This window comes from Cebus imitator, unplaced genomic scaffold, assembly GCF_001604975.1.
Source record: "Cebus imitator isolate Cc_AM_T3 unplaced genomic scaffold, Cebus_imitator-1.0 Scaffold113, whole genome shotgun sequence".
Lineage (NCBI taxonomy): Eukaryota > Metazoa > Chordata > Mammalia > Primates > Cebidae > Cebus > Cebus imitator.
The window spans coordinates 6,613,156-6,629,855 of record NW_016107428.1 but is presented as its reverse complement, the minus strand read 5'-3'; the positions used below and the strand labels follow the sequence as shown (position 1 = coordinate 6,629,855).

Here is a 16,700-nt window from a genome sequence, read left to right as displayed (position 1 = left end):
ATGATTCTCTCATGTAACTTTTGTTAATGCTATTAAGAGTTAAAGACAAATGTGTACTTTTTATTGCAGATAGCAATGATATTAGGTAACATTCTTCTTGCCTACTTAATTGTGGCAAATGAAAATTAAATGGCAAGTGCCAAGTTCTAGAAAGATAAGTAAATTATCTGTAATAGTATAGTAATAATCTGTATTTTCCAAATTGTCTCTTTATGGACAGGTTAATTATCCGAAGAGATCACTTACTAGAAGATGCTTTTAATCAGATTATGGGTTATTCCAGAAAAGACCTGCAGAGAAATAAGCTATATGTCACCTTTGTCGGGGAGGAAGGGTGAGTAGAAGAGAGAAGTGGCCTGTGGAACACAGGCTGTAGCCACAAGGCGGATGTTTCTCCACGTCGCTGTGGTTGCCTGAAACAGGAAATCTTTCTGGCAGGAAGTGCTGTTCTCATACACTTAAACATTTGGGCTTTTTTTTTTTAAAGGTCTCCTCTAGTTTTTAAATCACTTGACATAGAAATTCTTTAGTAAAAACTGGTAACTTTAGATCATTTTTGAAAACAGAGGCTGGTTTAGTTTCTTCTCTCTGCACCTCGCTTTCTCTTAAAGGGAAAAAGTAAGGCTTTGCTGGGGAAAAAACAAGGACTTTGTGATCTGTGATCTGATTTTCTGCCCTGCAAGGGCTAAGTAGAATGTGCTTCCTCTATTAAATAAGTTCAGTTTCAGAAATATGAATTAGAATCTTGCTGTTCTACCCGGAAGTCTCCACAGCAGTAACTGTGGGGCCTTGGCTCTTATATTTTGGCCCCTAGTTTTTCTCTTCCCTTGGGAGGGCAGCACACCTACCATCATTGCTACCTAACGTAAACAAACATGTCCCACCTCTGTGACACTTCCAGGAGTGTGCTCATTGAGATAAGGGTTAGGAAATGAAGGAGTGAAGACTCCTACACAGTGTCTGCTGCACCCAAATAGACATAACTGTTATTACGCATTTCCTTAGAAGAGGCCAGCTGTCATCCCTCCCAGATGCCTTCCTCTTCCTCATTTCAGGTCTGGGTTCAAGTCTCTGCACCTTCTTCATAACTCAGTAGCCGCTTGAGGGAACTTTTTTAATACCATACAATTGTCTGGTTGTGTTCTTTGTGGCTCTTGTTGATTTGGATTATTTTAAGGCTATGCCTCTCAGTCATGCCTGGGAATAAAGTATATTAGATTATGGAATCATATTAGTGATATTCAACAAATTCAGCCATTTAGTACCCAGTAGATGAAACAGTGACTCCAAAGTATGAAATAATTGCCTATGCTGATGGAACTAAGGAATGGCAAAATCAGGATTCAAACTCAGGCCCTTTGTCTTTCATCTAGTACTCTTGGACTAGTTCTGGAACCTAAGCAAAACTTCTACACTCCAGCCCATCTGATTTTTTTTCCTATACCTGGACATTTTGCCCATTCCAGTTAATGACTGATAACTTCTGCCCTTGTCACATATACTGCTGTATAGTCTCCCAGCTCTGCCTACATTAAGGTAAAATATTATGTGCCATCACACTATGACATGACAAAATTTGTACGGAAGTTTGCCTGAGACCTGATCCTTTCATTGCTGATGGGCATTAGTGGACTTCTAGCTTGTGTTAGTTGGCTTAAAGATGAAGGTGCACAGTTGAAAATGAAGGCAAATGGTGTTAGCCTAATCACCGGTATGCATGAGATTCCAAGTATTTCCTTACATAATCAGTCTGGTTTGGATAAGAATACTTTTCCTCCCCCAGAACTCCAGCTGCCTCTCTTCATTGTTGGACCAGAGTGTTGAGATCTCAAAGATATAGGAAAGAGTTTTTGGAAGCACTGACATTTAAGTTTGAATAGAACAGATGTTTATCATGGTTGGTTATCCTAAAGCAGTCTCCTCATGGCTTGGACTGATGACATCGGTTCCTAGGAGGCTATATGCGTTTTTAAATGCTCATTGCTAGACCCAGACATGAAGGAGGAGGTCCAGGAGGAGGTTCTAGGAAGCGGTCCAGGCTGAGTGGGGCTTGATACCTCTGTATTTGATTACATTACGTTGATGACCAAATGCTTCCTGCCTCTATCATCTGTCTCCTCCCTGTGACATCAGAGGGAAAATAAGGAAAAGGATGTTTTAAGGTTGAGCTCAATTATCAGGGACAATCTTTTAATCTGTTCACTGTACATATGGCCTATTGAAGCTGGATTTTTGGACTCATGACTTTGTCAGGACAGTATCACGGATTATTAGATATAGACTTTAATTTCCTATCGAGACACTGAGAATACATATGCTGTTTTTGAGAGATGAAAACAGTAATTGTGCTGGAATAATAGAAACCTCAAAAAAAAGAAAACCCTCAAACTACATAAAAAGTAAGGAGCTCTTTTAGCCTTTGCCACCTTCTCAAACACATTGACTCTATCACATGGAAATTAAAGACCCTAACTTTTTTCTGGATTATAATAAATACCCAAAGGGAAAAACTACCCGGTTTTTCCATTAAACTATAAAAATGGTGCTGGGGGTTTTCTGTTACTTTCCCTTTACCAGTTTTAATCTCCTCAAAATGTCTTCATGTCTAGGTCTAGTAATGAGCATTTAAGAGCACACATATCTGGCACCCAGACCTTGGCTTCTAATACCATTCTTTGATAAAAATAATCAGGGTTTTTAGAGAAATGGCTGATTCTAACAGTAGGTAGGAAATACACAAAATGGAGCCTGAAGCATCTTGTGGTGTCAGCCAGAGATTAAAGAAGTCCTCAAAGATCCCATAGTCATGGGGGTATTTTGAAAGGACCTAGGAGCCAACTGAAGAGTTCCCAGTGAAACAAATCTGAAATAATTTGAGCAACAAAATAAAGAAATCAAGACTATTGGATTATAAACCAAAGTATAAAATCAATATTCATACTGATACAAATACATGGTTGAATACATAAATAAATGGGGAAGAATAGAAAAATAGAAAAATCTCTTTTGTAAACTATGGACCCAGCCCAAATGCCCATCAGTCAATGGGTGGATAAAGCAAATATGGGGTGTGTGTGTGTGTGTGTGTGTGCGTGCGCCATGGAATACTACTCAGCCATGATAAGGAACTAAATAATGATATTCATAGCAACCTGGATGGTATTGGAGACCATTATTCTAAGTGAAGTAACTCAGGAATGGAAAACCAAATATCTTACATTCTCACTATTATGTGGGAGCTAAACTATGAGGGCACAAAGGCATAAGAATGATACATTGAACTTTGGGGTCTTGGGGGAAAGAGTTGTGGGTGGCAATGAATAAAAGACTACACACTGGGTACAGTGTATACTGCTCAGGTGATGGGTGCACCAAAATCTCAGAAATCACCCCTAAAGAACTTACTCATGTAACCAAACACCACCTGTTCCCCAAAAATCTATTGAAATAAATAAAATTAACAATTATAAAAAAGAATCACTGCTCTAAAGGTAGATATGAATTAATTTAAGGCAAACAATAGAAAATATGCCCTTCAGAAACGGCTGTAGGTCTGGGGTAGACAAATGATATAATTTGGCCCAATTAAACTGAAAGAAACTCTGTTATGTTGTAGTTGGTGAAAGGTTTCACTAAAAATGGGGGAAAAAAATCCCTTTTGCAGAATATTTCCATACAGTCAGCATAACTCTCCGTTCCTTAGGTATGGAATGTGCATAGTGACTTTCTTCCAAATAGTACACAATGGAAAGAAGGGGCACAAAATAACTTCACAGTCAAGAGACCTGACAAACATTATGGCAGTCAGGTGATCAAGGTCAATATCAATAGCTGCAAGTCATGTTGATAATATATACTCTCGATATGATATGATGAGAATGGCACTTTACCTCTGTGGTCTTCCTTCCAAATCCATAACGCTAGTCCAACCGTGAGAAAAATATTGGACAAAATCCCAACAGAGAGACGTTGTACAAGATAACTTACCAGTACTCTTTAATACTGCCAAGATCATCAAAGAACAGAGGAGCCTGAGAAACTGTCACAGCCAAGAGGAGACATGACAATTAAATGTAATGTGGTTTCCTGGATGAGATCATGGAATAGAAAAGGGACATTAAGTAAAAACTAAGGAATTGTGGATAAAATATGAATTTTAGCTAATAACAGTATATGCAGATTGGTTTATGAATAACAAATGTACTGTGCTAATGTAAGATGTTAATAATCTGTGTGTGATGTATATGAGAACTCTCTGTTTTATCTTTGCAATCTTTCTGTAAATGAAAACCTATTCTAAAACAAAAAGTTTCTTAAAAGAGAATATACAGTCAGGATTTGGGGAGATTCAGGAAATGTTTCCTTGAACAACTTATTTCCTTGTTACCTGATAAATGACTGCCCCCCAGGGTAAATCTTGGTATGTATATATCTATGTCTGCACTTGAGTTCATTAGTGTAATAAGTATGTATGTGGGGTTAATTATGTGGGAAGTCCAAATTAGTAGTGGCATTGGCATATATAAGTATTATTTTGTGTTTCTTATGTCAACTGTGTTATCTATGAGGGAATTATACTTTATAATTCATATTGATACCATTTCAAAGATTATATTTTACCTGTCACCATCAAGGTCTTTATTTACAGCAAATTAGCTAAAGCATTTTAAAAAAAGGGAATTTATTTTAAAGAATAATGCATCTACTTGCTCTCCAAAATCAGTGTGAATGAGCAGAGAGATTTCAGCTCTGCTTTGTTTATTTGCATAAGTCTGAAATATGATATGTAGATAGTTCCTTAAATAGAATAGTTGAGTCAAGAGAAATGATGGGAACATATATGCTCAAAAATTTACAGGATGGCTGCAAATTCCATTCAAGGTAGAATTAGCCCCAAAATACAAGAGAGGTATATATTCAATTTAAAAATACAAAAATAATCCTAGAATACAAATACATTAGTTGATAAGAAACTATAACATCTTCACTAAAACCACATTTTGTATGATGCTTTGGCTTTTTACAAAAAGTAGGTAGTTTCTAAGTACTATCTTGTAACTAGTGATTTAATTTGGTTAGACCTCAAGATTTTGTTTTCGTCATGAAAATTTCCACACAATTTAATCTGGTTATCTGCCTTTGCAAAGTTGTGGAGAAGATGAAAACTGAGTCATCTTGATTGAATGTGGTGTGAAATTGCATGCAGGGGTTGCCTGTTTCTGCTGGGCTTCAGTCTATCTAGAAGTTGCTTCTCTAGGCAGGAGGTCAATGAAATATACATATTCTCTAGCCAATTATTCTGCATATTTTCCCACTATATTATGATACTGCACATTCTCCAGTGTATTATTTTCTTTTGAATTAAAAGTCCTAATATACTAGCAAGTAAAAGTTATGTCATTTCAAAAGTTAGCTAGATGCTAGGCATGGTGTCTCGTATCTATAATCCCAGCACTTTAGGAGGCCAAGGTAAGAAGATTGCTTGAGGCAAGGAGTTCCAGACTAGATTGGGCAACATAGTGAGACCCCATTTCTATAAAAACTTAAAAAAAATTAGCCAAGTGTGATGGCTTGTGCCTATAATCCTATATAATTGGGAGGCTGTGGTGGGAGGATCATTTGAGTCCAGGACCTAGAGGTTACAGTGAACTATGATTGTGCCTTTGTACTCCAGCCTGGGTACAGAGCAAAACTGTGTCTCTTTAAAAAAAAAAAAAAAATTAATTCATTAATTAAAGTAAATTCGAATTAAAAAGCTGCAATTAAAGAGTGAAGCAGGGGAAAGCATTCAAGTGAATATAGTAAACTTTAAAAAAAAAAAAAAAAAAAAAACACAACTGGATTAGACTGTTGTGTTCTGATAAGGCATGGGGCTGCTAACTTCTTAGTACCTAAAACATTAAAGAAATAGTGGCCTGGATAAAGAGAGGAGGTTTGCACTGTGATTTCCCCACCTGTTTTTCTCCATGGCCAGCCCTGTAAAAGGCACCTTTCTTTAAGAAAGAAAGAGTTTATTATGTGTGAGTTGCCATCAATATGACATCGATCATGTCTTGCAGAGCCACACTTTGACTAGGGAGGAGATGTGTACAAGCAGTTTTAGTTTGGGAGTTTAAGAACTTCGTGTGATATCTTTCTTTTGAGCTTTCTGTAATCCACCTGAGAGAAGCAAATGAAAGCAACTAGGGAGGATGAGATCTGAAAGAGTTTTCTTCAGTCCCTGCTTATAAAGTAACCAGCCAGTTCTGACATATGACTGGTCAGATCCTCACTAGAAGCTGTTTCAGGCTTTGAGCTTGATCATTAATTTCTCAGAAATCTGTGAAGCTTCAAAGTAAACTATGGTGTTGCTTTTTTTTTCTTCCAAAAAGAGACATTTGCAGGATAACCTAAATTACCCAAACCTTTCTAAAGAAAGGTGCTTCTGTATCTAGGCTTTGGCTTGGTAGCACCAGGTGAGACTTTGTTTATCATATCAAAATTCCTTACTCACCTACCAGGCTTTCTTAATTGGCTTAAGAACTCACGCCTTGCTGCTATAAATATCTGAGGGTGAATCAGAAGGTGTGTAGGCCATATATGCCTGAACCAACATGTAGGAAATGATGGTGTAACTTCCTAAGGCCATTATCTTCTCTCATTTCATAGTCTGCTTTCACTGGAATACTGAGTTTTCAGTAATTCTTAGTTGAGAATAAAGAATGAGAGAACAGAATTTATTATTTTAACAAATATTGGGTGCCACTGACAACTTGGGTGGAGTGCCAACCCAGCAATGTGATGACGTTTAAAATGTTCTAACAGCACTTGGGGCTCCACACTTACATGACCACCCTGGAGACAGCTGTGTGTATTCGGAAGTGCCCTCAGATGCAGCTGTTGTGGGGCTACATACCCGTCGTTGAGAGTTTTTATATTTCCGTGCCAAGCCTTTAGCTGTGGAACCAACCTAACTGGCAAAACAGGAATGTAACAGACAATCCCTGTGATATGAGTCATGTTAACTATTTATATGAAAGAGGTTGCTAAGACATTACAGGAAGCAAAAGCATGATGTACCCTGCTGTGACATGTTTTACTGAATTAGCTAGGCTTAAGTGTAAATTGTAATCTACAACCTGTTCTCAGGCAGTTCTAAGCTTTGGATTATAATCAAATCAAAGTTTAAAAACTATTTTGGCTTTAGGGGTGACTCCATCGGTGCTTCTAGAGTTAAAAGGCAGCAGATAAAAACTTGACCAGTTGAAGATACATTTTCTCCTAGAGGAACTAACTATTAGCTCTGTTTTCACTTGGGCAAACAAGACTTTTCCTTTTTAGTTTAACTCCTCAGGGAACATTCATCTCATCTTCATCTAGATTCAGCTATTATCATAAAAAAGGAACTAGTCAGCGAGGTCTGTCTTTGTTGTTTTAGCAAATTTTACCACATGAGAGGATATTACATATTAAACTTTCTAAACTTAATTTACTTGATGATTTCTGACACTGTTTTCAAATTGAGTAGTCTTTTAGGGATTGGTATAAGCTGTTCATGTCATTGAATCAATATACCACTCCAAGGCAAATGTGCAAATCTGGTAAATACCAACTAACAATGTAAGCAATGTTGATTTTTTTTTTTTTTAAGATGAATTTCTCACTCTGTTGCCCAGGCTGGAGTGCAGCAGTATGATCTCAGCTCACTGCAATCTCTGCCTCCCGGGTTCAAGTGATTCTTCTGCCTCAGCCTCCTGAGTAGCTGGGACTACAGGCACATGCTACCACGCCTGGCTAATTTTTGTATCTGTAGTAGAGACGGGGTTTCACCATATTTGCCAGGCTGGTCTCAAACTCCTGATCTCATGATCTGCCTGCCTCGGCCTCCCAAAGTGCTGGGATTACAGGCGTGAGCCACTGCGCCTGGCCAGTTTTCTTTAGAAAGCATCAGAGAGCTGAACTCATTGATTCAACAATATATATTGAGCCTCCACTCTGTATTCGGCTAGGTAGTTGGGATATAAACATAAGCAAAACATGGTCCCTCCCCCTAGTATAGTTATAGACTAATATGTATGCATAAGGGAGGCAGGCACATACACAGGTAATTGTAATGCACTCTGTAAGTGCAGTGTTATTAAAATAGTCAGAGTTAAAGCTTAAAGAAACCCTGACACTTCTAACTGAATGCCACAGTTTCATTTTAAGCAGGCAAAATCCCATTTTACTTTTACCAGTTGTCTGTAAGAAAACTGACTCCTGAAGTATTTGCCTCATGCTTCAGCTGTTTGTGACCTTATCCATTGTATGCTTGATTGTGTCTGAAAGTGCCACAGAGCAGTGACCATGACAGACGGGCGCTCACTCTGTGCCTCACACTTAGTAGTCTGCCCGCTCCTTGAGTTCGCATACACCCGAGGATATTGTAGCCATTTTACCTGTCCTTGAAGAGATCTTCACTAAAGAAGAGGATCGATAATAAGCTAGATATTTTAACAAGTAGTACTTTCCTTCTACTTTCTTTCTTTTGTAACAGAGGTTAGCAGGATTTTTCTGTAAAGGACTAGATAGTAAATACTTGAGGATTCACCGTTCATACCTTCTCTGTGGCACCTACTCAACTCTGCCCTTGTAGCAGGAAAGCAAACATCATCAATACATAAGTGAGCACAGCTGTGTTCCAATAAAACTTTATTTACAAACCAGAGGGTGGGGCAGATTGGACCTACAGGGCATAGTTTGCCCGCCCCTACTCTATTAGCAGTATTTTTTAAGTCTTGATGAACATTTAAAATTGACTGAAGGGTAGGCTAAGAAGTAACAAGTATTAAACTTGGGGTCAGGGCACCTGCCTTAAGACCTCAAGGTCTACTGGTTCTTCCATTGCAGCTTTCATGTGATACATGTCAGTGATCTCTTTCAGCTTCTCTATAAAATGGGGATTGGACAACATGACTTCTAATATGACTTTGATCACTGGCATGCTCTGTTTCTGGAAAGACACAGGGGACTAAGTATCAAAAAATGAAATTTTGGTAAGGAAAATTACAGTCTAGTACTAAGGCTTTTAAAAGACACAGTTACATGCAGACACACTGGGGGCGTCCTGGGTCAAAGTGCATAGATGAAAGGTTTGGGGCTTTAGCTGATGACTAGCTCTTTCCGAGTCAACAAAGTAAAGTGGTTGCCCCAAAGGCAGGGTAAGTTTAACCCTCATCACGGAGAAAACTGTCCAGGACTTTGTAAGCTCCATGCTGAGAAGACCTCACATGGAGTGTTGCCATTAAGTCTTTTTTTTTTTTTTTTTTTTGAGATGGAGTTTCTCTCTGTCACCCAGGCTAGAGTGCAATGGCTTAATCTCGGCTCACTGCAACCTCCACCTCCCCAGTTCAAGCAATTCTCCTGCCTCAGCCTCCCGAGTAGCTGGGATTATTGGCATGCACCACTATGCCCAGCTAATTTTTGTATTTTTAGTAGAGACAGGGTTTCACCATGTTGGTCAGTCTGGTCTTGAACTCCTGATCTCATGATCCGCCCACCTTGGCCTCCCAAAGTGCTGGGATTACAGGTGTGAGCCACCACGCCCAGCTGCCATCAAGTCTTTCCTGCCACCAGGGCAGAGAGGGAATTCTTACCCCTGCCCTGAGAGAAGGTTGAAGTAAGGGGCCATGCTCAGGAGTGGGAAATGGAGAGAAGGAGGCAGAGGCCAGGAGACAGAAACTGCTAAACCTAGAGCTCCTATGGAAAATGACTTTTCAAAACGTTTTATATCTTTAGGATCTAGATCAGTACCCCATATATAATCAGCACACAGTCATTTGTTGAAAGCAAGCCTCTGAGTATGTAAAGAACATTCAAGTGGAAGAAGTATTTCGATGGAGTCACAGGCCAGAAGTAGGTCAGCGGGAGGAAGCCACAGAGGCTGCCTTCGTCACAGCAGGAGGAGGGACAGGTAGTCTGTGTGCGCCTGCACTGGGGAGGCAGCTGGGGTACTGCTTCGGGAGTCCTCAGATTAACCTGAAGGTAGTCCTACTAATGCTGGGAGCCACCTGTTAGCATGTTATATTCAGCTGCCCCAGAGAGCAGACCCATCATGTCACCTACAGCCTCTTTGGCCCTGTGAGTCTGCTGTGTGCATTTTTCTTTACATATAGGTTTCCTGTCAGCACAGTGTAGGTGTGAGGATTTTAATACCACTGGTGATGTGTTAAATGATTTTAACTACTACAAAGACTTTTTTATTGTAATATTCATGTATTCATGTTAAGACATATTGGAAAACAATAGGGCAAACATCTCAAAACTTCATAAAGAGTGTGTAAGACAAAGTTCTGTTTAAAGAGTAAATAGATTTAGTCTACAGCAGCCATACCACGCTGAACATGCCCGATCTCGTCTGATCTCAGAAGCTAAGCAGGGTTGGGCCTGGTTAGTACTTGGATGGGAGACCGCCTGACAATACTGGGTGCTGTAGGCTTAAAAAAAAAAAAGCAAATAGATTTAAAATTGATTTAATGAAAAACATTAAGTTAAATAGTACATATGTATTCAGATATGACAAAAATTGGGAAAGTAGCATGAATAGGTGAAGTCTGTGCTGTGTAAACCATTTGTATTTATCATCTGCCTATAGGATCCTTTTTCTTACTGCTGTTCTTTCCCCATCACCCGGGCTGGAGTGCAGTGGCATGATCATAGCTGATGCAGCCTCAAACTCTTGGGCTCAAGAGATGCTCCTGCCTCAGCCTCCCAAGTAGCTGAGACTACCAGCACATGCCACCACACCTGGCTAATTTTTTCTTATTTTTTGTAGAGATGGAGTCTCACTGTGTCGCTATGTCTCAAACTCCTGGACTCAATGGATCTTCCCTCCATGGCTTCCCAAAGTGCTGGGATTACAGGCATGAGCCGCCACGCCCTGCCTAGGATCCATTTTTTTTTCTCCCATCACGCAATCCTAACGCTGGACGAAACTCAGATTTTTTTTTTTATTATTAAAAAAATGCAATGATGCCCACAGAAAAGAATTCAAAAATAGGAAAAAATAAGACAGCAGGAGAAAAAAGGAAGAAGGAGAAGAAGAGTCTTTCATAATCCCTCCTCCACCCCAACTTCTCAGTTGCCTTCATTCCTTTTGAGCTTTCCTTCCCTATCCTTGAGCCCACGTGTATACTTTTTATCATAGGGTCGAAGTACTTTATATTTTTGATTTTAAATTTGGTATATCACATTGCTTTACTGCAAACTCCTCCTTACTTTGCATTTTTTGCTCTCAGCATTCTTGGCCACTTGTCATTCCTCAAACCTAACACAATCTTTTCTTTTTTTTTTTTTTTTTTGAGACGGAGTTTCACTCTTGTTACCCAGGCTGGAGTGCAATGGCACAATCTAACCTCCGCCTCCTGGGTTCAGGCAATTCTCCTGCCTCAGCCTCCTGAGTAGCTGGGATTACAGGCACGCACCACCATGCCCAGCTAATTTTTTGTATTTTTAGTAGAGATGGGGTTTCACCATGTTGACCAGGATGGTCTCGATCTCTTGACCTCGTGATCCACCCGCCTCGGCCTCCCAAAGTGCTGGGATTACAGGCTTGAGCCACCGCGCCCGGCAACCTTTTCTTATACTTCAACTTGACCCTGACATCTTTGTAAGTAAAGTAGAATTTATACGGTAGCTCAGGTGTTAAGAGTTTCAGCCTCTTTCTCCAAATGCCTTCCTTAGGAAGCTTTAGGCACCCTTATGTTTCTTCTCTGTAATTTTCTTTGTGTTTTATAATTTAAAATTTTCATTTGTACCCTATCACTCAATTTTTTGCTTCTGATCTCCCTTGGGGGACTTGTGTCTGTAATGTCTTATCTCGAATTCACAGAAGTATCTTCCTTCTCCCATTTAAAAAGGTTTCAGACAGCCATGAGGATTCCATGTCCTGTGAGCATATATAGCTGATTCCTTCTGGTTTTACCCTTTTAAATCTTTCTCATTGTGCTCCCTTTTTGTATAAGCTCGCTCCTGACATTTGAAAGATTTACCTATTTATACATATTTACATAATCAAAGTATTAGCATATTGCATATTGTATGTATTAGAATATTGCCTATTGTATGCCTGTTGTGTGATGTGTGGCTTAGTTTTAGATATGCTCCACATAAATGTCCATTTTACTAATCTGGGTCAAAACACAATGAGATCAGAAACTATGATCATGCAGTTTGTTTTGGACAGCTCTGGTATGTGGACAATTAGACTTGTGGTGAGCATTCTGTGGAAACTTGAGCTCTGGAGAAAAAGTGCTCAATATCTTGAAAAAAATGTAACAGATTATTCTTTTTGTGGGTTTTTGTTGCAGGCTGGATTACAGCGGGCCTTCTAGAGAGTTTTTCTTCCTGGTATCCAGAGAACTCTTTAACCCATATTATGGCTTATTTGAATATTCAGCCAATGACACATACACAGTACAAATAAGTCCTATGTCTGCTTTTGTAGACAATCACCATGAATGGTAAGTATTTTTCCCCCATAACTTTTCTTCAGGTGATTTTCTATGCTATTAGTTTTTTTATAGAACCCACACTTAAACATTAAAACATTTTTTTCCCTTGGGTAAAAGCATGTTTTCAGTTAAATACCTCATTTGACTCTTGTTTTTATTGTCAAATTTAAATACACAGGCAGTCTCCAAGCTAGGACTAGATCTGTTGATAGGTGGAAATTGATCTGTTCCATAGATCAATTTAAGTAAGCTGGGTAGAATTCAAAAGGTATTTCCCATTGCAAGAAAGAGATGATGAGTTTCTGGTGAGATCCCTATATTCCTCTCTGCACCTTTGGGTGCCTGTGAGCTCTAAGCTGGAGTGGGGGTGCGGTGGGGAAGGGCTTGACCCAGAGATCAGACAGCTTCTGGAGTAGCCCTTGGGGAAGTGGCTGCCGTGGGAGGAGGAGAAGGGGCAGCTGGAACTCGGGCTGGGGCAGTGGTGCTCTAGTGGGCAGTGGGGCTGGTGGGGTGACCTGGGGATACTGATAATAGAAGGGCAGGAATGGGGAGTCACAAGCAGTGGCCACTCACCTTATTAGCCATTTGAAGTTTGTAACCAGTTTTTGCCTCTTTCCTATTTTCTCACACAAAATCAAGGAAACCGATTTAGGGTTCCCATCTGAAGATTATTTATGCTGAAAATCCCAAATTACGCTCTTTCCAAATGTCCTTATATCTTTTTAAAATCCCTATGTTTATAGACTTTAAATATTTGTATAACCCCTGTTTGCTTATTCCTTTCTTTTTCCCTGATTGCAACAAAGGAAAGAATATGAGCAAGATTCATGGAAAAAGCTTATTTGAATCATGAGATTAATATTGGTGGGTGGAGAGAGTTAACTTTTAGGAGTTACTCTTCAAATTAGCTTCTGTTTAGCTGCAATTTGGAGTCCTTCTAACTGTGACTATTATAGTTGTGCTAAATAAATGGAAATAAAGCGAAACCACACTGCTGGACATTGTTCTTAAAACAGCTGCCTAATACTAAAATTACAAATTTACAGTACGAATCTCAGTATTGATTTATTCTTTTGGGAGGCATCAGACTTTCAAAAACCTAGAAACTTGAATCCTTTTGAAAGAGAAAGTAAGTTTACATCTCAGGCAGCAAATCCAGTCATAACAAATATATTTAATAAAGTTTCCAAAGTGATTCAGAATAGAATCAAGCCTTGAAATTTTAGAGAACAGAATGTCCCAGAAGGAAACTCCCCCAAATGTCCATGTGCATAATTCTTGAATGGTGAAAGTATCAGGAATGGGACTTGAGAGAGAATAGGGATAGTAACTTTCTTGATCTGAGACAGGGCTTTTCCTCAGAAGAGAACTACTGAGTTTGTATTAGAGAAATCCTGCTAATATTCATGCACACACACTAGGAGGGGATAGCATTTTCCTCACCTCCAGAGGTCTCATCTGTCAACATCTCTTAGAAGTGGTTTCGGGAAATTTCTCTGAAATGCTCACAGGCGTTTCATGAGTGTAGGGTGCTGCATTGTTGACATGGAGTGAAGGGGGAGCAGGTTCTCTAAATATGAGTGAAACCAATTCTTCAGCAAGTAGGTATGAATTACTGGCTATATTAGCCCATGCTTGCATTGCTATAAAGAAATACCTGAGACTGGTAATTTATAAAGAAAAGAGGTTTAATTGGATCAGGATTCTGCAGGCCGTATGGGAAGCATAGCACCCAAATCACTGGGCTTTGGGGAAGGACACAGAGAGCTTTTTTAATCATGATGGAAGGTGAAGGGGAAGCAGGCACATCACATGACAAAAGCAGGAGAGAGATGGAGAGAGGGAGAGTTGAGGGGATGTGCCACACACTTTTATATGACCAGATTTCATGAGAACTCACTATAACGAAGACAGAGATAGCACCAAGCGATAAGGGATCAGCTTCCATGATCCAACCACCTCCCACCGGGCCCCACCTCCAGCACTGGGGATTGCAGCTCAACATGACATTCAGGCAGGGACAACTTACGCAAACCATATCACTGGCCTGATGAAGACACCGCCCATGGTGCATACAAACTCTCATCACCTAGTAGGCAATTAATATTGGAAAAATTTAGATGGTTAGAGCTGGAAGGCATTCCAGAAAGCAGATGGAGCCACCTAGAAACTGCTCCGTGACATGTGAACCATCTCATGCATTTCCTTCACAGGTTCCGGTTCAGTGGTAGGATCCTTGGTCTTGCACTAATACACCAGTATTTGTTGGATGCCTTCTTCACACGGCCCTTTTATAAGGCTCTTCTCAGAATGTAAGAATATTTTTATTGCTCGTGTAATTAGCATGTAAAAATGCAGCATTTACTTTATTGAAAAAATTCTTCTGTCAAGTCTTTTTTTATCTGTTCACAATCTCAAATCTGTTGTTATTAAATCTAATAGTGGTTTAGATTTCTGAAACTAATAATTTCAACTACGATTCCTGTGTTTTTCCTGCCTGGGACCTATTTAGCCCCCAGAGTTTTAGTTTTGCTCTACCCTAAAAAATTTATTCTCATTTGTTGCAAAACGTGTGTCTTCAAAACAATTGTACTTCCAACACAACCCTGGAATTCCTGTGGTGTTAATGCAGATAATTAATAGAATAGTTGTGGGTTAGTGACTCAAAGCCCCCCGTCTCCTTTATGAGATGCATTTCATGTTTGGCTTGATGCAAATTTTCAAATATTTACTCCTCATTCAAATCGTCATTCCCCTTTGTTTTGGTTTTATTTTTTCTTTTTTGTCAGGGGTGAACAGTGCCATATTTTTTTAAAACTTTCTCTATGCCCATAAAAGATGAAAATTCAGCATTCACAGAACTTTTTCTTCATTGTTAATGAAAGATTGCAATTATTGTAAAATGTAGGGCTAATAGTTTCTGTCCTATAATCAGCAGCTGTTTATAAGGCTGAACAGAAGGCAACTGTCTGTGGGGTAGTATCTCAAATTTGCAATGAGAAAGCACTGCATTATCAATTGGCTCTGTCCAGCCCATTCCCTAACTGAGGCCATGCACCTGCTTACTGTAAAATGGAAGCCCAGACTTCAAGTGAAAGCAAACAAAATGCTTCTTGTGGGTCCTTGGGAGGGTCAGGAGGAAGACTTTTGCATTCCTCCCTGTCAGTGTCTTCGTAGCTGTGGCCATTTTCTGTCTCTTTGGTTCTTTGTGGCCCACTTTGCATCTTCCCATTTCATTGCCTTATCTCTTATCTTCTTATTTAAGCTTCCTGAAAGAGGATTCTATACTTGCTGTCTACACTTACCTGAAATTCACACCCTCAGTACACTTCAGCCTGGTTTCTTTCCCACCTGTGGAGACATTTAGAGAATACTTGTTAGTCCGTATCTTATTGGATCATGCTGCTGCTTCTGACACTGTGTACCACTCTCCCCCACCACCATTTATTCTTGGATCTTTCCTCCAGAGCTGGCATCTATGACACTTTACTTTGTGGGTTCCTTTTTTAACTTTTCTGTCTCTTTTGTGAGTGCCTCTTCTGATTTGCCCTTAAACTTTGGTGTACCTGAAGCTTCTATCATCAGGTCCCTGCTTTTCTCACACAGTGTGCTCTCATGGGGGAATTTCTTCGCCTGTCTTATCTCCTCTGACTCCCAACTCTGTACTCTCAGTCTTGATCTCCCTTAAGGTGTAGCTTCACTTGGTCAACAGTCCATCAAATACCTCCACTCAGATGTCTTACAAGGACCTTAGAATCAACATGGTTAAGACTAAAGTCATCAAGTTTGGCTACCTAAACATATACCTTCTCCCATGTGCCCGGTTACAGTTAATAGTACCACTGATCTCAGGTCACTCTGAGCAGAAATTGGGAGTTGCCCTTAAACAGCGATGACAAATACACATTACATGTTCTACTCTTCCCCATCTCTACTCCACCCTATCATTCCCAGGATAGAGTTCACAAATCACTTGTACTTTTTCCCACTGAACTCATTGTGGCTCCGAAACCTTTTTAACTTACAGTACTTAAGTCTGGAAATTAATAACAGTTGGTTTTGACATGAGTTCATTTGTCACCCCTATTTTAGACATCCTTCTTTATACTCCCCCAGTAAAACCATTTCCTGATTTCTACGTGTTTGCCTCCTAAATGATTTTCAAATTCATTTTTTTCTCTCCAACCTTACTAACCCAGCCCTAGTTAGGGCTCTTATCCTATTTTTGCC

At 39.7% G+C, this 16,700-nt stretch overlaps 1 protein-coding gene and 1 pseudogene across 4 annotated transcripts in view; both read left to right on the top strand.

Moving 5' to 3' along the window:
- HECW2 (HECT, C2 and WW domain containing E3 ubiquitin protein ligase 2) overlaps positions 1–16,700 on the top strand; it is a 378,517-nt gene that overhangs the window by 336,807 nt on the left and 25,010 nt on the right. For all 4 annotated transcript variants that reach the window (XM_017538751.2, XM_017538752.2, XM_017538750.2 and 1 more), the window contains 3 exons: positions 221–334; positions 12,327–12,479; positions 14,684–14,782. In XM_017538751.2, coding sequence (XP_017394240.1) covers positions 221–334; positions 12,327–12,479; positions 14,684–14,782 — 366 coding nt within the window. The remainder of the gene's footprint in view (positions 1–220; positions 335–12,326; positions 12,480–14,683; positions 14,783–16,700) is intronic.
- LOC119472701 lies at positions 10,338–10,456 on the top strand (annotated as a pseudogene).